At 40.8% G+C, this 23516-nt stretch overlaps 2 protein-coding genes across 3 annotated transcripts in view; one reads left to right on the forward strand and one right to left on the reverse strand.

Annotated features, from left to right (window-relative positions):
• The first annotated feature begins 1645 nt into the window (after positions 1–1645).
• On the forward strand, positions 1646–8745 carry LOC131740168 (nucleolar protein dao-5-like). Its single transcript, XM_059035300.1, has 2 exons — positions 1646–4846; positions 8653–8745. The coding sequence occupies exons 1-2, from the start codon at positions 1784–1786 to the stop codon at positions 8743–8745; spliced, it is 3156 nt and encodes a 1051-aa protein (XP_058891283.1). The 5' UTR covers positions 1646–1783.
• A 7662-nt stretch (positions 8746–16407) lies between these two features.
• LOC117418236 (class I histocompatibility antigen, F10 alpha chain-like) overlaps positions 16408–23516 on the reverse strand; it is a 30124-nt gene continuing 23015 nt past the window's right edge. The window contains exons 5-8 of one of the 2 annotated variants that reach the window (XM_034031038.3): positions 19642–19764; positions 19302–19325; positions 17392–17435; positions 16408–17229 (exon numbers count right to left, since the gene is read on the reverse strand). In XM_034031038.3, coding sequence (XP_033886929.2) covers positions 17215–17229; positions 17392–17435; positions 19302–19325; positions 19642–19764 — 206 coding nt within the window. In that variant the 3' untranslated portion in view covers positions 16408–17214. The remainder of the gene's footprint in view (positions 17230–17391; positions 17436–19301; positions 19326–19641; positions 19765–23516) is intronic. The other variant, XM_034031039.3, reaches the window with a different exon arrangement.

The following is a 23516-nucleotide window of genomic DNA, read 5'->3' on the forward strand; positions in this document are numbered from 1 at the left end:
ACATTTTTAAATTGCCTTTAGCCAAGGCGCTTTACAAAATGGTGCAATGAAGAAAAGTGGATAAAGAAAGAGGGTAAGTTTATTGGTCTAGGATGGTGAGACACAAATGTGTTGCTTTAGCAAAGCAGAGGGCCAGAGGTCACGGTCAAGGTCGAGGTAAACGGTCATAACAGGACCAGGAGCATCAATAGAATGGGCTAGGGAAAAGAGATGCGTTTTGAGGGAGGAACGGAAACTATGAAGTGTAGGTTTATTCCAATGAAGGAGAGCAAGAAGGGAAAAGGAACAGAAACGGGATTGGGCACAGGGCGAGGGTGGGACAGAGAGGGACAATAGGGATTGGGAGCGTAAGAGATGTGAGGGAACGTACCATAGTAAGAGATCAGTGCAGCCAGATAAGACCATGAAGAGATTTGTACACACGGGTATGGAATTTGAACAGGCAATTATAATAGACAGGGAGCCAGTGTAGCTGGAGGAGGAGAGGGGAGGTTCAATATGATACAGGCAGAGGTGGGTGAAGTTGAGAGAGTGGACCAGAAGTTTTGTAGCAGAAAATGAAATAAAATGAATACAATAGTTTTGAATTCATGTTTTTTAAATGATGCTAAAAACATCTTAGAACATTTTCAAAATTCATAAACACAAAAATAAAACTTTTTAATGTTACATTGTAACAATTGTAAGTCGCCCTAGATAAGGGCGTCTGCTAAGAAATAAATAAATAATAATAATAATAATAATAATAATAATAATAATAATAATAATAATAATAATAATAATAATACATAGATAGTAATTAATCATTACTCATTTTATTTTACTTAAACCAAAAATTGGAGGATATTGTGTGATCGCGTCACTTGTCACAAGTAAAGAAGTTCATGTTATCTAACTTGATTTGGTTGTCTGAACTTTGCTTACTATTGCTGGAAAGTGTTACCGAACTAGTTTCCAATGTTGCCTTATGTTTTATGGCCTTACTAATCAATGATTGCTGTTAGGTTGTTTAAATTTTGTTTTTGTTTTTTAATGAACAGCTTTTACTTCATACTTTCCCTGGAGCTGAAACTGTTTCTGTCTGTAGAACAGAATATCTGTGGTGGTCCATATAGCAACACATCTATAACAACACAATCTGATTTCCAAATACTTTTAAAACAGAGTTGTTCTAATGTAGCCTTCTCACCAGGGGCTGTTTTTTCAAGATTTGTAATCAAAGTGATCCAGATTTTGTAATCCTATATTCTGTGAATTTGAGATTACTTTAAAAAAAAAAAAAAAAAGATTTTGTAATTGGAATTATTTGTAATCTGGATAAATGTGATCCAGTGGTGACATTTTCTGAAAAACTGGATCAAAACGATCCAGATAAAAGTAATCTCGACCACACAATATAGGATTACAAAATCTGGATCACTTTGATTCCGGTTACACGTTTTGAAAAACCTGTCCCTTTCTCCTCTCAAAGCTAGTGTGTAATATGTAGAATATTTCATCAGCAAGTGGGCTTAATGGCCACTCTAACCTTGAATGGGTTAAAATCAGCTTGTATTTTACACAGCACCATATAGGATAATCTGTTTATATTTAGTTAAATAAGAATACATAATCAATGTAGGTAATTTGAATGTGACATTAATTCCATCATATACAAAGCCATTTCAGATCAGAGTCTACTAGATATTATATATATACGTAGCTGTGCATAATGACTGACAGTCTGAAATGAAACAAACTACACTGTGTGGTTGGAGATACTGTTCTTCTTATCTTCCTCTTTATGTTCCCAGGGCACTGTAACAGAACCATGGCAGCCACAGATCCCCAGCTTTCTGAGTTGATTGAAGAAGAGTTTCTAAAGTGTAAGATCTGCTTTGAGCTGTACAAGTCTCCCCGGATCCTGCCCTGCCTGCACTCCTACTGTGAGCAGTGTCTGGAGAAGCTGTTGGAGAAAGGGAAAGGCACTATCTACTGCCCTGAGTGCCGAACAGAGACATGCGTTCAGGGCAGCGTCAGAAACATCAAAACCAGCTTCTTTATAAACGGCCTTCTGGACCTGTTTGAATCCAAGAGGAAGAAGGAGGCGGTCTGCTCTGTGTGTGTGTCCTTAAAGCAGAGCCCTGAGGCTGCCTCGTCCCGCTGCCTCGACTGTGCTGACTTCCTGTGCCGTTCCTGCGCCGAGGGCCACCGCTGCTCCAAGCTCACCCTCTCCCACACAGTGGTGAGCCTGCAGGACTACACTGCGGGGAGATATGATGAAGAGGCCCGGCTCAGGCAGGAGCAGCACTGCCACAGCCACCAGGACACACTGAGGTTTTACTGCAACACCTGCTCCACACCCATCTGCAGGGACTGTCGCATGCTGGAGCACTTTTCACACCACATCCTGGTCATGGCTGATGCTGTCAAAGCCAGGAAGCCACAGGTAGAGGGTCTGATCAGCAGCTTGGACAACAACATAAAAAGCATTGGCCAGCAAGAAGAGGCTATGGACTCCATGATAGGACAGCTAAAGGAATCCCAAAGCACTATCCAGGACTGTGTCTCAAAGTATGTCTCTGTGCTTGTAGAACAGCTGTATGCTCAAAGGGATTATATTTGTAAAGAACTATCAGATTTTGTTCAACAGCAGGAGAAGAGCTACCTGAGCATTAAGCAGGCTCTCCACAATCACATGGACTCTGCTCAGAGCACCAAGGACTTCTCCAGGAAGGTCATGGAAATGGGGAAAGATTATGAAATTCTCCAGCTGGAAGGCATGATTCAGAGTCATATTAAAAGACTTCAGGATCTTAACATCCCAGCAGCTGAAGGGAAAATGCCACATCTGGTTATAAAGGAAGGCCTAAACAAGGAGAGCGTTGGAAAACAAATGTTTCAATTGAGATTTGAACACCATTGCAATAGTTCAGGAAATGCTCCAACAGTGGTTGCAACCGACATCAAACTAGAACCACATATGACTGTCCAGAAATCTGTTGAGACATCAGTTCAGAAATCTGTCGAGATGCCAGTTCAGAAATCTGAGACACCAGTTCAGAAATCTATCGAGGCAGGAGTTCAGAAATCTGTGGAGACACCAGTTCAGAAATCTGTCGAGACACCAGTTCAGAAATCTGTCGAGACACCAGTTCAGAAATCTGAGACACCAGTTCAGAAATCTGTCGAGGCAGCAGTTCAGAAATCTGTCGAGGCACCAGTTCAGAAATCTGTCAACGCACCAGTTCAGAAATCTGTCAACGCACCAGTTCAGAAATCTGAGACACCAGTTCAGAAATCTGAGACACCAGTTCAGAAATCTGTCAACGCACCAGTTCAGAAATCTGAGACACCAGTTCAGAAATCTGAGACACCAGTTCAGAAATCTGTCAACGCACCAGTTCAGAAATCTGAGACACCAGTTCAGAAATCTGAGACACCAGTTCAGAAATCTGTCGAGACACCAGTTCAGAAATCTGTCGAGACACCAGTTCAGAAATCTGAGACACCAGTTCAGACATCTGTGACACCAGTTCAGAAATCTGTCAACACACCAGTTCAGAAATCTGAGACACCAGTTCAGAAATCTGAGACACCAGTTCAGAAATCTGTCGAGACACCAGTTCAGAAATCTGAGACACCAGTTCAGAAATCTGTCGAGACAGCAGTTCAGAACTCTGTCGAGGCAGCAGTTCAGAAATCTGTCGAGGCAGCAGTTCAGAAATCTGTCGAGGCACCAGTTCAGAAATCTGTCAACGCACCAGTTCAGAAATCTGAGACACCAGTTCAGAAATCTGAGACACCAGTTCAGAAATCTGTCGAGACACCAGTTCAGAAATCTGAGACACCAGTTCAGAAATCTGTCGAGGCAGCAGTTCAGAACTCTGTCGAGGCAGCAGTTCAGAAATCTGTCGAGGCAGCAGTTCAGAAATCTGTCGAGGCACCAGTTCAGAAATCTGTCAACGCACAAGTTCAGAAATCTGAGACACCAGTTCAGAAATCTGTCAACGCACCAGTTCAGAAATCTGAGACACCAGTTCAGAAATCTGAGACACCAGTTCAGAAATCTGTCAACGCACCAGTTCAGAAATCTGAGACACCAGTTCAGAAATCTGAGACACCAGTTCAGAAATCTGTCGAGACACCAGTTCAGAAATCTGTCGAGACACCAGTTCAGAAATCTGAGACACCAGTTCAGACATCTGTGACACCAGTTCAGAAATCTGTCAACACACCAGTTCAGAAATCTGAGACACCAGTTCAGAAATCTGAGACACCAGTTCAGAAATCTGTCGAGACACCAGTTCAGAAATCTGTCAACGCACCAGTTCAGAAATCTGTCAACGCACCAGTTCAGAAATCTGTCAACACACCAGTTCAGAAATCTGTCAACGCACCAGTTCAGAAATCTGAGACACCAGTTCAGAAATCTGAGACACCAGTTCAGAAATCTGTCGAGACACCAGTTCAGAAATCTGTCGAGACACCAGTTCAGAAATCTGAGACACCAGTTCAGAAATCTGTCGAGGCAGCAGTTCAGAACTCTGTCGAGGCAGCAGTTCAGAAATCTGTCGAGGCAGCAGTTCAGAACTCTGTCGAGGCAGCAGTTCAGAAATCTGTCGAGGCACCAGTTCAGAAATCTGTCAACGCACCAGTTCAGAAATCTGAGACACCAGTTCAGAAATCTGAGACACCAGTTCAGAAATCTGTCAAGGCAGCAGTTCAGAAATCTGTCGAGGCACCAGTTCAGAAATCTGACAACTCACCAGTTCAGAAATCTGAGACACCAGTTCAGAAATCTGAGACACCAGTTCAGAAATCTGAGACCTCTGTCAAGACCATGTTGAAATCTGACAAGACCATGGTACAAAAAAAGGTTAAGATAGCATTTGTTCGCGCATTTCAAATAGTAAGTTGTGACAATGAATTTACTCCGGTAATATCAGGTCTTAGCCACTTTGAAAATGGTGACATTATCATTGCTGATTACAAAAACTCAGTAATAAAAAGGTTTGATATAAAAGGAAAATACAGCATCTCTACATCACTTATGAATATCCACCCTTGTGGTATTGCTGTCTGTGGAGAGGAAATGTCTTTTACTTCAAAGGCATTTCTTTATAATACCAAAGGAGAACATTCTGATATACATCGTATTCCCTTGCGTGGCTCACATAGCCTGTATGCAATTGCTTCTTACAAGAGGCAGTACAGAGCAGTGAGTGAAGGGACAGCATGCACCATTTCTTTATATGATCTGAAAAAACGCCTTGTCGGGCGAGTCCAGCCTTACAACTACCTCGTAGGAGATTTTTCATATCTGGCAGTCAACAGCAGAGAAGAGTTTATCGTCTCAGACACCCTCAAGAAATGCATCATTGTTTTCAAGAAGACGGGAGAGATCATCAATGTGTGCGAGTCTGCAGGTCCTGGTAAATTTGCCCCTTCCTGTGTCTGTGTTGACCACAGGGACTATATTTATGCAATAGAAAGTGGGAGGATCATTCAGCTTTCTCCCAAGGGAGAGTTTCTGACAGAGCTTCTGAACTTTCAAGATTGGTACATGCCTGTTCATATTACAGTTAACCCCGAGGGGCAGCTCATTGTGTCTGATCATGTAGGGTATATCATGATCTACAGAATTAACCCATATGAATAATGTAGTAATCAGCCTTACTGGGGGCTAATGAATCATGTACAAGAAATCACTAGATCACAGTTACATATTTGTCAAAATTGCAGTGCATCTTAAGCCACTTGCTCTACGAATCCCCAAGTCTCCCCTTGTGTGCCGTGCAGTGGCCTGAAACCTAGTCTCCTGAAACCAAGTTCCAAGTCACAATGTGGCTTTGTGTTCCCTCAACTTTATATATGTACAGACGTCATCATGTACACAGAACATACTACACAATTCTAAGGCTAAAAGACAACAGCCACATGTCATATGTTTAATAGCAATTCCTCAATAATATCTTCATTTTTGTGATCACTTTGGGCTGGATTCTCAAAGCTCTTTACTCCAAATCTTCATTAGCACAATTTTCATCTGAAAGGGAAAAAAACACCATTACAATTCTAAAACAAAAATAAACAACTTAAGACTACTTACAAGTTCTTAAGTGAAAAGTTTGTTGTTTATATCTGGTTTGGTTGCTTTATCGGTTGTGTTTCTCCATTTTGAATGATGATTTGTAGTGAATAACATTGAGAACTTGGCCCATTTTGTGTTAGGGCTTTGTAAGTAGTCTTAAATGGGTTCTTATTCATTTTAAAATGCAAGTGTGTTTTAAAAAAAAATGAAAATATAGCTTAGTAATCTAGCTTGTTAGTTACAAGAAGGCGCTACAGTGCAATAATATGCAGGGCTCCAGATAAGGTTTGAGATCTGGGAGTAACTTGAACACAGAGAGTAAAATGTATTTTCAGGGGGCAAAATGTAACATTTCCTTGAAGTCATGAGTAATCTCGATACATACTGTACTATCTTTAATGGTAATGGGGTAGGCATTAAAAAAGAGCCTTCCATTTTAACTGCAACGTTACTTTGAACTCCTGTACAGCCACGCGTGTGTTCTACAAGGTTCTTTATCGGCTCAGCACATTTTCACACTGACTCTGCAAATTAATTACGTACGTTACTTATATTTTAACATTAAATTCATAAACTCAGTGAACATGTTACAACTTCAGTATAAAGCCATACAGAAAAGCACTAATAAGTTATAAAACAGTTTGTTTAATATTATAGGCACCTTTTTTAGCAGTTGCCTCTGACGATGGTTCCAGTTGGATTTGTAGCTGGACTGGGGTGTTTACGCTTCAGCCTGTGGAGCTTCAAATTTCTTATTCTTACTGTGATTTGGATATACAAAGAGATTGGATAATGTTTGTTGGGTTGGTTTTTCTTGTGTACAGTTTCCTAGTAACTGAAGACATTGTATTCAGAAGAGATGTAGTTGTTAGTGGAAGTTTTAGGGGAGACAGACAAGCTGTGCAGCTAAATTGATATGCTTATTTTTATGCATTAAATTAAAATTTTATTTCAGATTTTTTAGGTATGCAGTTTATTTGGACCGCTGATAATATGAGTTTTAAAAAAACAATTTAAAAAAACAGCCTGTATTCCAATAACTGCACTGTTAGCATAGTGTAAACTTGACAACCAGCAGTCATAAACAGGATGGACTAGGTACAGTTTCTGTTAAACTCACTGTATTACAGCAACCTCTGCATTATGTTAGCAGACTGTGAATCCAGCATGACTTGAGCTCCACTACGCGTGTGTGGCTGCCACGTCCCTCAGAGAGTCTGGTACTGTTTTAAGTGCCAAATTAGTCATGCAGTGCTACGCAGCATGACTCGATCATAGCACAAAGAATGGAGCGGTGTGCACAAAGAACACGCATAAAGATTATATAGACAGAAAGACACATTTTATATTCTAGTATTATCGCAACATTCTTAGTTTTCCAATTGGTCATGCAGTCCATGACTTGCATGCACTGACTGCACGCCACTACTGTAATTTATGTAATTTATAATGTTTTTTAATGTCGGACCAAAGAAAATGTAGTGCATTCTGCAAAATATTGGAGCTTTGGATTAATAAGGTAAAAACTGTATTTTTACAATGATTGCTAATAATTTACTCCATTTTCCAGATTGATTATTTACCATTTCTAATCTACAGCACCCAAAATACATCTCTGCACTTCTTGTTGAGTTTATTAAATAAAAATTAAAAACATGTTCTCATCTCAACATTCTGTGGGATTTTTGTTTGTCACATCGTTTCTTCATCAACAGTATAATCGCTTTCCTGGGTTAAAGGTAATGGGACCTCAGAAATCTGTGTGGGCATGGTGGGGTTCTATTACCTGGAACTAGGGATTCATTTTTCAGTTTCCATTTTTTATTTACTCGGGGGGGGGGGGTTGATTAGTCAAAAATCAGTTACTTTTGGGGATAAAAAATAAACACCACTCACTCAAATGCACTACATTTTGGGTTCTACCACTCACTATTACACACCTATATCATACATAATTATAACTATAAAAATGTTAACTATGTAATAGTGCAGATGTCTGCAGGTCCTGTTGCAAACTGAAGTACTTTAAACCCATCCCACACAGTTAAACTATGTGTAGCTGTGTAACCTCACAAATTGCAACTCTGCAATACTTGCATACGATTTCTGTCTTTTATTGGTTTCAATCAAACCTTCATTTTACAAACTGCATAACTGATTTTGTACTGTGCCCTGTTGCAGCTTCACAACACACATCTTTAGGTTTTCAAACCAATGTTAAGCATGCCTGTGTTTCAATCACACACAGACCTACTGTACCAGCTGCACAGTGCCAACATGGGGATTGGACCAGTACTATGCCTTTCCACATTGCCGGCCCTCTGAGAACAATGGACTATAAACAAGAACATTGATGTCTCTACTGTTGTAAGCAACACATAGAAGCAGTCATTCTCTGGTCACAGCTCTTCCTATCCCAGGTAGGCATTAAAGTAACCAGGATATTTTAGGTCCATTCACACTACAGTTTGGATCCAGCAGCTGTCGTATCAGAGTCTGGTTGGGTTCGCAGTGAAGGTCTGCTTCCCTCCTCTGCTTGGCCCTGCAGTCTGACCTCCCCTGATTTGCTCCTCTCACAGTGTGTCCAGATCCGGGTTCTGTGCCAGGAAGTGGTGTGTGCTGGAGACCCCAGGTACGGGCACTGTGGGGGTGCCCGCTACCACTATGGCTAGGGCCACCAGGCAGACTGCCCCTCCTATTTATTTGCATTTTTATAGCACTTTTTATACCGAAGTATCTCAAAGCATTGTACAGTACATATTAAAAATAATAATAATCAATTATTAATTTGGAAGATATGGGGTCAATAACTCCTGCAAATAACTGGGTGCTAATCCATTCAGGGCTTTATAAGTTAACAACAAAATCTTAAAATCAATTCTATACTCCACCGGAGCCAGTGCAAATAGGCCGAAACAGGGGTAATATGTTCTCTTCCTGGTTTAGTCAGAATTCTAGCAGCTGTATTGTGAACAAGCTGTAAGCGAGAAACCACCCGTTTTGGGATACCAGAGAAAAGTGCATTGCAATAGTCAATTCGTGATGAAACAAAGGCATGGATTAGCCTCTCAGCATCAGATACGGAAATAATAAGTCTAGCTTAGCTATATTTCTCAAATGATAAAATCAATTGTTCAATCACTTCTATTCTTATTTTATCCACTCTACAACAAGTTATTCTTCATCATAAAATAGGGATAAGTATTAGGCATGTTTTCATTATTTATGGGGACCTCATTGATTACCTTCACATTTTCTTTGGCATGATACAGGTTCGGGTCCTGCGCTTGCACAGTCCCAAAGTTAGTGAGCGATACCTCTAAGTCTTGTAAATCAATGTCATGAACCACTGGGTGGTCTGATAGAGGATTAACCTCTTCACTACTGGTGCTGGTACTAGGCTCTTCTCTGTTTATAAGAGAACCTGGATCCTTGCTAGTACTGGGTCTATGTGCATTAACTTCTTCTGTATTATCATTGTCACCTACTAAAACCTTTACAGGTGCATCACCCGAGACCACACTTTTTTTCTCATTAGTCTGCGGGATTGAGGTTGCCTGCTTTTGGCTCTGGGTGGTAAATCCTCCCACTGTACTTCTGGTGGGCGGTTCCAATATGCCCTGGTTTGGTCCCAATTTCGCGAAATTAGGGAAATATCACCCGAGTATTACATTCAATGGCATGGAAGGTACAACACCAACCTGGTAATCAAGAGACCCCGCGTCTGTCTGAATGTGTACTAGCGCAGTAGAGTATTGGCATGTATCATCATGTATACATGTAACACCAATATCTTGACATTTATCCAATTTGTGGTTCTGCACTAACTTTGCAGTGACCAGTGTAATCATACTGCCGGTATTAAGCAAAGCTGCCACCTCTTTCCCATCAACTTTTATACTACTGTGACAGTCTGGCTCGCAGTGGTGATGTGTGATGACGTCACGGACCAGGAAGTAACTCAAACCAAAACAGTGGATGGGCGGGTGAAGCTGAACGCTATTGCGTTCAGCGTATTTAATAAACAAACAAAAGATTTAAACAAAACAACAAAACACAAAACAAAAGGGCACGAGGGCCAAACGAATCAACAAACAAACAAGTAAGTGTCGTGTTGGAATATCCAGCACGTTTTAGCAATTGTTTTTTTAAATGTGACTCGCTCTCTCCGCTCCCCGTACTCTCCTCTGTACACCCAACCTCGAGTGCAGAGAGCTGCAGGTTTATATACTCTGGCCGAGGGATTAACTAGTTGTTAATTATCTTATTATCCCTCGGCCAGAGTCTGCACGCGTTTGGTAAGGATGCGTGACTGTCAGCTAGTTAAAACAGTAGCTAATCAGCCATGCATCCTCACGGGGTTTTTAAATATAATAATAAAAGACGCGGCGCTTTTATCCGCGGCGCTAACAAAAATACAAATAATAATAAATAGGGGCGGGACACTCCGCCACAAGTACACATATGTTTAAGAGCAGAACTTTTTCCCATAGTTACCACAGGACAGGAATACAAAACAGTGTCTGCTTCATTGTCATTACCCACATTGCATTGCATCGGCTCTTCCCTAAGTGGACAGTGTGTGTGGGGGGGGTAATACTCTATACACCGGCCCTTTACTGTCTATTTTTGCTAGTATTTTGTTTTCCACGCCCGAGTCCCATACTTTCTTCACAGCGCTGCGCTGTTCTTCCCCTAACTTCCTAGGAACAGTCTTACCGTGTCCACTGGTTCACCAGGGCCTGGGGAACGGGTGACTGTCTTCCAGCAACTGCTCACACGACTCCGCCGTATAATATTGCAATTTGGCGACCATTTTGTAAAGTGTAGTTCACAGTGAGACATTTCGTGAAAGGGCAAGAGCTTAGCACAACCTCTGCCCTCACATCCCTCCCATTGAGGACCATGCCCCGAGGTTTACCACAATTCATTTAGGATATGTACTGAGAAATAAGTGGCCCAAGGATATGGACCCCTGAAATACAAAGCTACTTATTGATTCTCATTTATAGTGAATTTGCTCATTGGAATATGTGCCAGCTGTTTTGACCCTCAAATCCATGTTGGGCCAGGTTAAATAAACATGGCACTTGTAGAGGGGATGCCCCTCATCAGATATTCACAGAGAAAAAAGTGGCCCAACATGATTTAACCCTTAAACACAAGGCTAATGATTCGACTTTGATAAATCAATTGGCATAAGAACTTAAAAGAAGCTGGGATGTAAATAAGAAAGCTGAGCGAATAAACTACGTGAATAAGGAGCCAACTTCAGCTTCCTATCAGTTTAATTGTGTATATACCTGTACAGGCTAACCCGCAGAGACGTGTCAGGAGTGGGACACGTAATTCTTCCTTTTATTTGATAAGATTTGGCAGATCTAGGTTGTGTGAAGCTATCAGTTAAAGGTATTGTTGCAATGGGCACAAGCACAGATATCTGAATGGTTTCCAAAGAAGCGGAGAGAGATCTATAGACCACAGCAGGGGTTTTCAACCTTTTTTTGAAACTGTAACCCTTCAGTCAGGAGGTTTCAGCTAAAGTACTCTTTACAATTTTCGCTCACTAAATGATAACACAGTTGCAATAAAAGGCAGAATAATCAGATTTTTCCGCTGTTTATTTAATATCCAATTGTTCACAACAGTCTGGGACTGACAAACTGCAGGTTTAAGAATACCAAACAGCAGGCTTCATTCTTAAAACTTAATTACATGCCTGGATGCACAGAAAGACAGTATTTAGGAATGTCTTTGGAAACATTTGGTTTCTATTCTGCAAAGTCATTATAAATAATACAAAATAGTCTGCATTGTAAATGTTTATCACGTTACCATTTACTTCCCACCTTAGCATAATTGTGTGCCTTTTAAAATGTTTACAGTATCAAAAACATTAACCTCAAGATAAAACTATAATAACTAACAATGAGCCAACATAATAATGATCCAAAGGGACTCTGCATAACTTTCTGTCACTGTGCACTTTCTGTAGACTTGTGTTTACCTCCTTCATTTTTCTTTTGCAAGTAAGAAATGTATCAATTTCAAACACCGAAAACATATTCAACCAGCCACTATTGCTGTACTAAAATGCAGATGCGGTAATAAATCAAACCAAAAACATCTAAGTATGAGTATTGTGATTACTAATTATGTTTACCGAAGCATTTGTACTTCTAAAAAATGCAGAAACATTTCTGAAAACAGCAAAGATCATGCGCTCTCCACAGGCACAATCGCCAGACGGCTGCTTCACCTACTGTAAGTATCAGAGTGGAAATCCATTTAATCGAATTTGCGCATGCGTACAGGTGGAAAGTGTGGACATGATCGATTCTGTGCTGGTTTTTATTTTTCATCTGCGGTTCACTTTGAGCTGCTAAACAAAAATTAAATAATTATACACAGTTGTTTAGAGAATATATATTACTGCTAAAAAAATTAATTCAAGATATTTATTTTCTTTTACCATACAATTACCATAAATGCATTTTGTGTACAGTAAGGCCTCATACACACACACTGCGGTTAGCGCAACAACTGTATTAACAAACTGCACTTGCTGCGGTTGTTTGCTGTACACTGTGGCAAAGTGGTTTGCAGTGCACAGGTGTAGTGGTGATGTGATTATGAAACAGAAGACAGACAGCAAATGATCATGATCCAAATGGGTTTTATTTTTATAATCCTGGTCTGGACAAAGAATAATCCCAGGCAATACACAGCAATGTGTTTTGCACTGTTCCAAAAGAACGGGTTGCAGTCCCGAAATAATAAGTCACAGTTCGTAAATAATAAACACAGTAGAACACACACAAAGACACATTCACAAGTCCAGAGTGACAATGGTGCAGTGTTGTCCGGATTTTGTGCTGGCCTTAAGCGACAGCTCCAGATCATGTTAGCCGTCTAATAATAACAAACAAGTAGATTTTTAGACACTACAAAATAAACAAAACACTCACGGTAATTCACAGTACTCCTTCTGGTTCAGCTTAACCATAAACAAAGGAACAGATCACCTTGCGACGTCCTCTTATATACCGTCAGTCACGCCCTCTTGGTTAACAAGTGCAACCGTTTCTCCTCCAATCCAAGGTTGCCACATCGCTTCCCTTCTGGGGCGATGACTTGGTGTACCGTAGCTCCGCCCCCTTTCTAGATGGCCAACTTCCACCTAACCCTGGGAATGAATTGTCAGGCCATCCAGTCCAGGGCTCTCTGTTCCCTTTACACAGCGTCCTCACAGGTCGGGTGGGAGATTTATAACCAAGATTCACTCTTTCTCTGTCAACATACACGCCTTTCATTACTGAAGTGAGTGCACTCCCTGTTTAAACTAACAATTGAACTTGGGCCATCATTACACAACATTAGGTTTGTGTGGCGCCAACATGGAGGTTTTTTTGGTGTTTTTGTTTATGATTTTTGAAGAGCGACAGTACGTAATCGATCGAGAGCTCGTCAAGCACAGCTGTGCTCTTTTCTGCAAAACCAGCGGAGACGTTGTTTTGCTTTTTCTGCACTGCAAAATACAGTGGTGACAATCTGCTGTACCATGAAGGAAGATCGAAACATCTGGGCGATCTTCAGACCAGAAGGCTGGTGTGAACGACTTGTGGTCTCCAAATGACTGGATTAAAAATGTATTCATGTCTAAGGAGTCGTATAGTCGTATATATAAACCATTCCTGGAGTACCAAAACACACAGGTGAGACGTTCGCTGTCGGTGGAAAAACAAGTTGCGGTACCAGGCTTTGGTGGAGATCCCGAAAACCAAGTCTCAGGTGAGATCACTACTGGGGTTATCGCCATTTTATCCCCGAGTATACCACCAGTCAACCCCCTGGTGCATCTCACAAAAAAGACTGCTCCAAAAGTAGTTAAATGGGCAGGGCAGTGTCAGGGAGAAGAGACTCTGCCAAGCTCCTGCTCTGATTTCACCAGTTTTCAGTAAAGAGTTCATCCTTCAGACTGATGCCTCCCAGATTGGTCTGGGGGCGGTCCTGTCCCATCAAGTGGAGGAGTAGAACACCCTATCATTTACATCAGCAAAAGAATGGCTCCTAGGGAGATTAACAGCTCTGTCATTGGGCTACTCATGCTCTTTGCTATTACTTGTTGGGGCGTTCTTTCTCTCTCGTCACTGATCATGCTCCTTTAAGGTGGTTACACACGATGAAGGACAATAACGCCCGGATAACTGGAGTTCGGCCATCTTGACGGAAGCACATAGCTGCACGTACACGAAACGACTCCCTTGCGATCAGCTACGGGGCAGGGAGCGAGTGGAGAAACCCTGGCACCGGGCTGATTGCAGGGAGGAGTTGGGCAATACAAAGGGGACGCAGCTACGCGAGTACGGCCCCTTGCGGAGCCAATCTTTGTGAATGGTGTTACCTGAGCACTACCCTCACTGCACAGCACAGACACACAGCGCGATTCCCCCAGAGTTTTGAAGAACACAATTCCGTGCACCATGGGATTGTGATAATTGTATATTTTTGTTTGGGTTTGCAAGCCCGCCATGTTCCCCCCGATACCATCTTTGGTAGAGGGGAGATTCTTTTTGTTTGGAATTTAAAAAATAAACACAGACGTTATTTTGGGAGACAATTACTGTCTGCAATCTCTTTGTACACCACACCCCTCACATCCTGATCACAAGTACATGAAGACTTTTCCTACAACTGCATTCCAGGGGAGACTTTGCCTTCTAGATTTGATTAAAATAACACCAGTAGTTTCAGCTAAAACTCATTGTTATGCCTTATTCAAGCAGGTGAAAATCAAGGTGATTTCTTTTTGGTTTGTTAGTTTTGCTCATAACAAGTACAGAGTAGTGCAAGCTTACATTTCCTTGGTATTGAGTAGACCTCTCATATGGGATGTTCTGATAACTAAAATGTTCCCGTATGAAATTAAACGTTTGCTCAGTCTACAACAAATACAAAATAAATGCAAAAAACCAAAACATTAAGGACAAACTGTGCTGTCCTTAATGTAATAAACTATTTTGATAATAATCATAAATGCATCTTGGCCCTGATTTACTTGTTCTGCAAAGTGTGAACCATTGTGTTTTCTGAAGGAAAAAAACTGTTAATGTAACAAAGTTAGCAAGAAACAACCCAAACATATTTTTAGACATGCTGTTTGTTCTGAAGCTACTCAGCACTGAAAGCAGGTTGCGTGGTACTTTCACATCAAAATAAGCTATCAGAAGTTTGTGTAGCAATAATGCCCTTTTAATTAAACAATTTAAATCAGACCATATGTACCTACAACATAAAGTACAGCACATATTTTACAACAGCAGGCAATGGAATTGTAATTTAATACTGATTATAAGAATACAATTAAAGTGTAGCATTCCATGAAATATCCTGGTACTCGTGTACTTCTACTTATGAGACGTTTTAAACACTGTTTCCTGAATAAAATACTTTAAAATTCACCCAGATGTCATTGAGCATTAGAAGATGATTTGTTGCATGAAGATCCCCTGCCCACATTATCTGGCGATTCATCAACCTGAGGCCTCACGAGTGATGGGTTGGTGTCAAAGTCGCTGTCCCACAGCACTGGGAAGGAGGGGGGATCTGGCTTTGACCTCCTTCAAGAGGGACGTGCCCAAAGTCCCCACATTCCTCACACACAGGAGCCCCTTCTGCCTCCAACCAGCACTGCTGCTAGCCCACACTTTCCTTCCTGTCCAGTTCCCTCTCTTCTCTTTGTTTTTCCTTTTTCTTTTTGCAGTTCTGCCTCTGAGTCTCCAGCGGCGTTATCCCGCTTCTGAAACCACATTTGACAGGGTAGCATCCCTGGCACCAGTGGGCAGGTGAGGTCAGGTCTAAAACCAGAACAACCATGGTTGTTTTCATATAGAATTATATGTGAATTGGAAAGCTAATTAGAATAGTTGGACTATTAACACATATGGAGTGAGACAAGTTATTGTACCAGTTAACCAGTGTGTGCTGGAAAGCATCTTCAGCTCTTACTGTCAAAATATATATATATTCATAAATATAAAATGGGTGTTAAATCTGTGTTATTTCATGGTTAAAATATAAACACAACGGTGAGCTGTTTATAAATTGCAATACTTTGTTTTTAATCACATAGAAATATGTTGCCATTTGATTTAAAATGCAATTAGAATTTATGCTAACAAATATGCAATATAAGTGTAATACCATTTTGTTTATATGAAATTGCCATTTGATTTATAAAATATTTTGAAATATATTAATAATGCAATCATTCTTAATATATTAATAATGGCTCGTGTGGTGATGTCAGATCAGGAAGGAAATACCAACAGTACTGTGAGTAAATGCGCTGTTGTGCCAGTTTATTATAAATCAAAAGGTTTAACAAAACAAAACACTGCACACAAAACGGCACGATGGCCAAAACAAACACTGGAGAAATACTAAATAAAACAAGTATCGCGCTGGTGTCAAACCAGCAAGAATAGCAATTGTAATCATTTGTTTTTAAAGCTTACTCCCAAATTTCTCTCCGGTTCTCTCCACACTGAACACCCAACCCTGTGTGCGTGAAAACTGACTCTATATATACAGCTGTGCTGGGATTCAATTGCTAATTAATCATTCACTTGAACTAATTTGTGCAATCTCCGTGCCCACATACTAATACACATTTTATCCGCAAGTGAAGTGATTGTGCAATCCCTGTGCCTAAATACAACTATATCATTTAAAACACTTGTGCTACACAGCCCACCTTATACCCTGTGCACCAATACATACACACCAACAATAACACACCACACAAAACATAAAACACAAAATACACACAGGGGCGGGGCACCCTACCACACACGTTAATAAAACTGCAATGCAAGTGTGATGTCATTCTGTTTATATAGAATTAATATTTGATTACAAATTTGAAAAAATGTGAAATGATATGGTCTAAGGATGTACTTAGTAGGGAAGACTCTTGTTATGCAGTAGTTAACTCTATTTTATTCAATAACTCTGAATATCTTTTGTTATAGCTTTGCAAATAGGGCCCATAGAGTGAAAAGCATAGGGCAGTATTGCAATATTTTTGTATACATTGAACATAGTAATATTTCAACACTGCAAATCTGGGATTAATCCATTCAGTGCGGGGACACCTGAAAAAAAAAAAAAAGTGAAAATAAAGAAGTCTGAAAACCTTCAGCATGCTGTTTCTAGATAAACCCTCCAATCCCAAGAGTCACCCATCAACATTTATTCACAGAATATTTACTGTACTATCATTAACTAAAAGAATGTCAATATAAGAAACACCTTACATATAACATTTCCTGGGCTTCACTGGTCTCCTGTTGCTTTGAAACTGAAAGACAGAAATCAATGTATTTAATTAACAACAGGAGCTGAAGCATTAGTCTGCTTCACTTGATGTATGTGTTTCTGAAGTCCTATATCAGGTCTTCACACTTAAGTAAAGTGTAGGATTAAGCCTGGGACAGACAGGCACAGTGTGGCGAGGCATTTTGCCGCCTGTATCAGTGCCATTGCTTTAATATGGTGTTGGACAGATCAGCGCGGGACGATACCGCTAGTCCTGCGGTGACGCTGAGCGGTGCCGCTCAAATCAAATCCTGTCGGTGGATTAACCAATCACAGCCAAGTGTTGACAACACGTGCTTGCCAGGAAAAATCATGAATGAAACTGTTGTCTACGGTGTTTGATCACTCCCATATTTCATACAAGGACAGGCAAGTCAGTATTTTATAAATCGCCCCTGATAAGCATCCTTCTTGTAGCCAATTTGATACTGTTATCACTTTGTTTTTTTTATTATTTCTGTAGTTCACTATTTTTACTAAATAACTGGCTGTAAAAGGTTATATTTTCTAACACTAGTAGTTGGCTACTTGCTGTCAGCAGCGTATTGTATGTTTTTTGCTAAGCTGATCGCTCATTTCATACACCTGAATATAGATGACAGAAAAACAACTTTTATAAACAAACCAGTGTTTTTATTTAGTAGATTATATGGGGGGCATTACAGCTATGGTCAAAAGATTTGCATCACATCCTATAGAATAAATAATTACGTTAACATATTGAATTACATATCACTTTGTAGTTTTCTAAAAATTGAAAAATGTGACATTTCGAAATCTAACATGAAATACTGTAGTATTGTAGTTTCTGGTAGACTTTTGCGATATCATTTTGTAGCTTCTTTGATTGCGGGATGTGAAATAAAATATTGAAATTATGTTCATATAGATTTTTTTTTTAAATTATGTTTGCATCCAGTACTGACAACTACTGTACTGTACCATTACATTTTTCTACAATATTGTAAGAAGAGTCAGTTGTGTAGTGCACACCGCTCATGTGTGTCCGGGTGCGGACGAGCAGTATGGCAGAAATGGCCAGCGGTGCCGCACCGCGCCTGTCTGTTCCAGGCTTTAGCCCTCTGTCAGCAGCAATAATTGAGCTCACAATGAAGATGGAAAGGGGTGCAAATGCACCCCACATACATAAACACGGTTAATGTATTATTGAAAGAAAAACAACACAAAACTAATTAATATTATTATTTAAACAGTTCTGACATGCGAAGCATTTTTAAAATATTATTTATTTAAAAAAAAAACTGTTATCAGTGCACAAGAAAGACATGCTCCATCCCTTGAAAATTAAAATGAATGCAAATCCAAATAGCGCAATTATTAAAGATTCAAAGCCCTGTAGATGGGGCACGTTTACTCTGAACTGCCTGTCATCTCCCAGGCATCGAGATAAGCAGCATACTGTAAAGAATGCAGTAATCACATACAGTGCTGGAAATAATACAGTGTATGTATTACACACACAAGACGTTCATTCTAATACGGATACAGAAATGAATCTGTAGGGCTAAATCAGTCATCTTAGAAGCGGTAAATGTCTTCTACATTGACCTCAGCTATCATGCAACTCTCAACAATTTATTCTGCCATTAAGCAGATGTGATTGTGGGATGTGAAAATGTATATTTTTTGTGAAGTGTACCACATGCATTTTGAAGAAGGGAAGCTGCTGTCTGTAATCTATAGCGTTGTATATACCAAAAATCCACATCTCATGAAAGACGCTAACTGTTACCAAAAGATCTTCAGTAGAGCGATACTGTTGCTGGTGTCAGGCAAGAAAACAGGTGTGAAAGCCTTTGTTGTCATGCCTTTACGAGACTAGTCTTACCTGTGGCTGAGTTCCTGCGGTTATCTGTAAGAGAAAGAGGCAGTCAGCTTCTACCATCAGCTGTAGGCTGGATCTTTGCATGGAAGAATCAGTTAACATTTACAAACTACAGTAGTGGCACATTACTACTGTTTTATTTGATACAGATATTACTACAGATAGATTTTGCTTTACTGAAATATGGTACAAACTGCACTTTCAGAATTAAAGAATATTTGAATATGTGTTTTAAAAGAATGTTCAAACATGAAGATAATAGACCTTCATATTATCTGTAGATAATATTACATGGGCCCTTACAAACAGGATCTGGTTAAGAATTGCAACATCATATACTCACTTTTCTTCTTCCTGACCATCCATACAACCCCTAGAACTAAACCAACCAGGAGGATGCCAACACCACACACTACAGCAATGAGCCACACATTGGGCCCTCCATTATCACTGTCGAAACGGGGCTCTGTGTAAAGCACAAACAGGAGGGGATGTCAGGGGTGTAATAGAAATGTTACAGAAAATAGAACTGGCTCGACATAATGTACTGGCATTTTGTACTCCCATAATCTTGCTCACATAACCTTGTATGCTTTGCTAAAGATAAGGAACCGCAAGATGCCTACACTGCAGCTGCGGCTGTGAGATAAAAGGATGAGCCAGACGTGTCTTTTTACACGTATACCCAAACCACCCATCCTTTTTATCTGCTTGCTTAGTTTTATGCCACGTATGCATAGTTATAAGTTTTCTCTTATATGCTAATACCTGAATCATCATTGGCTAACCCTCTGCCTTGCTGACAGTTTTAAGGTATATAAGAAACTGATCTAACTCTGTATGTTGGAACACTGCTCGATGATTATCTAGCACCCTGTGTGCTGAGAGTGTTCTCAGTTTGCAAACTTAAGAAATAAAGGCCTGTGTGTTTGGAACTCGCAGTCTCTCTTCCTTTATTAGAATTTCCACGACAATTCTTGGCGACGAGGATGGGATGGCTAGCTCCGTTTTCCGATTGTTCCCGGGGACTTTGAGGTTAACCGTGCACGGGGGCTGCTTAGGAGTGGCTCAGGGAACCACACTCTGAAATAGTTTCGGAGGAGAAGGACCCGCCTTGAACCTGGCTGGGAGCATCGGTGGACGGATACGCCGTCCCGAACAAAGACAAAGGGTGAGACTGGTTTTCCTCATACATAAAATAGACCAATTGGTAAGGTTCTGGGAACCTGATAAAACCCGTTCTGGGAACGGGCTGCGCAGAAAGAGTTCTGGGAACTCTATTGTCTAGAGGACAAAAAAAAGATAGACCACGTGGTTCAGGTTCTGGGAACCTGATAAAACCCGTTCTGGGAACGGGCTGCGCAGAAAGAGTTCTGGGAACTCTATTGTCTAGAGGACAAAAAAAAAGATAGACCACGTGGTTCAGGTTCTGGGAACCTGATAAAACCCGTTCTGGGAACGGGCTGCGCAGAAAGAGTTCTGGGAACTTTGTTGTCTAATAGACATAGAAATCCTGATCCGGAAACAGGTAAATTAAGTGATTCGACTGATCTATGAATAATACTAATAAGTAATTACAAATGAAACTAGTTAAAAAGACATCGTATGAAATACCAAATATTGAACCAAAAATAACAATTGAAAAAATTAAATGCACAGTTTAAAAAAAAAAAAAAAAAAGTCATACTACTAGTGTAGTTGATCAATATACCAAGCGCACTGTTGGATGGTAATTAAGAAAAGTAATTTTTCTGTGCAGGTGGTGCAAATAAAAATAGGCAGTGATATAGTGTGGACGACAGATAACCGTGTGAATGAGTGAGTGAATGAGTGTTATCTGATAATTGTGTGTGTGTGCGCGTGTGGGTTTGATTACAATGGGGTCAAGTAATAGTAAAAAGGAGGTCTGTCTCCCAGACCCGCTGGTTGGACCGGGACGAAAGTTTGAGAAGACAAAGAAAGAGAAAAAGACTGGGATAGTTATAGGAAATGGGAACGAGAAGCAGAAAGACAAACAGCATTGCAGGCTAAAAGCATAATGGTAAAAGCAAGTCAGAAAGATAGTACTGAGGAAGTGAAAAAAAAAAAAAAAAAAGACAGAGAAATAGAGATTGCGATGAGGAAAGCGACTGCCCCCCCCCCCCCCCCCGTATTGTGTTTCTGTTTCCACAGCCCCTACTCCTGCTCCTCGGCCCGACCGGCCCGTCCAGGTCCATCAACAGCCTCTGGCCACAGCAGAGAGTCCGCTGCCCGCACCTCCGCCTCTGATATCCACCCCAAGCAACCCGACAGGTTTCCAAGGCGGTTCCCGATGGACTTGGTCCCCTTGGTCGCCCCCTGGACTGAGCTTCTTATCACACCGTGTAACAATTTTTTTTTTTTTTATGGTTCCTGGGTAGTAAGTGTTATTTCCTAATTGCTTATGCCTCAAAAGTATAGAAAATGGCTATTATTCCCCACAAACTTTGCTTTTGTGACCAGGACAGTGATATTTTGAAATTTACCTATTTCCAATGAGAAAACGGGCGAATTTGTGTCTTTTCGTTCACATAAAGTCAGAAAAAAACAACATATGAATCCAAATTAACATGTATTTATACTAAAGTAATACAAAAATGACTACAAAAGATTTAGAAGTGAGTAGTTTTTCGAGATTTACGATTATACTGTAAATCACTTTCACGAATCAGCCCCCAAATGTAGTCTCCCATCATGTTCTCGTTATACTGTCCTTGGTAGCGGCGTTCAAAGTCCAGTATATCCTGGTGGAAGCGCTCGCCTTGCTCCTCCGAGTACGCTCCCATGTTCTCCTTGAATTTATCAAGATGAGCATCAAGGATATGGACTTTGAGGGACATCCTACAGCCCATTGTGCCGTAGTTCTTCACCAGAGTCTCAACCAGCTCCACATAGTTTTCGGCCTTGTGATTGCCCAGGAAGCCCCGAACCACTGCGACAAAGCTGTTCCAAGCCGCTTTCTCCTTACTAGTGAGCTTCTTGGGGAATTCATTGCACTCCAGGATCTTCTTTATCTGTGGTCCGACGAAGACACCGGCTTTGACCTTTGCCTCAGACAGCTTAGGGAAGAAGTTTTGAAGGTACTTGAAGGCTGCCGACTCCTTATCTAGAGCTCTGACAAATAGTTTCATAAGGCCCAATTTGATGTGCAGTGGTGGCATCAGCACCTTCCGGGGGTCCCAGCCGTACTCATCATACTTCAAGGCGTCCAGCAAGGTCTTGATGCTGTTGTAATCCTCTTTGAGGTGCACCGAGTGAGCCAGGGGAAGAGACGGGTACTTGTTACCATTATGGAGCAGCACGGCTTTGAGGCTCCTGGATGAGCTGTCAGTGAAGGACAGTATAACGAGAACATGATGGGAGACTACATTTGGGGGCTGATTCGTGAAAGTGATTTACAGTATAATCGTAAATCTCAAAAAACTACTCACTTCTAAATCTTTTGTAGTTATTTTTTTATTACTTTAGTATAAATACATGTTAATTTGGATTCATATGTTGTTTTTTTCTGACTTTATGTGAACGAAAAGACACAAATTCGCCCGTTTTCTCATTGGAAATAGGTAAATTTCAAAATATCACTGTCCTGGTCACAAAAGCAAAGTTTGTGGGGAATAATAGCCATTTTCTATACTTTTGAGGCATAAGCAATTAGGAAATAACACTTACTACCCAGGAACAAAAATTGTGTTACATAGTGTCATCGCCAGAATCCCCTGAGACATCAGGATCTTCCAGCACGCTCACTACACGGTCGGGACCAAAAGGCAATCCGAACAACGCCATTATCATGGCCCCCCTGACAGCGTACCCAAATCCACAGCCAAGACCGGCAAAAGGACAACCGGGACATGAGGACTGGCTGCCAGAGGTCCTGATTCAGCGCACCTGGAGACAAGATGAGATTAAAGACATTGCTAAAGACTTGCCCGACCCAACTAAGGATGCAGTTCAGTTCAGCGAGCAGATGACCCGTCTTGTGCGTCAATACAAACCCTCTGCCGCTGAAATAGGGCACATTATGTGATGCAAATTAAAGCTTCGCTGGGAGGACATCGAAGATACTTTTGACGAAAATCTGACGTGGAAACCGGCAGGGGATGGAGAATATCAACCGCAGTTTGAACAGTTGCTGGACAGATTGAAACGGCAATACCCTGCTAAGACTGATTGGGATGCTATACAAAGCTGCACACAGCA

Source organism: Acipenser ruthenus, chromosome 13 (genome assembly GCF_902713425.1).
Source record: "Acipenser ruthenus chromosome 13, fAciRut3.2 maternal haplotype, whole genome shotgun sequence".
NCBI classification, from domain to species: domain Eukaryota; kingdom Metazoa; phylum Chordata; class Actinopteri; order Acipenseriformes; family Acipenseridae; genus Acipenser; species Acipenser ruthenus.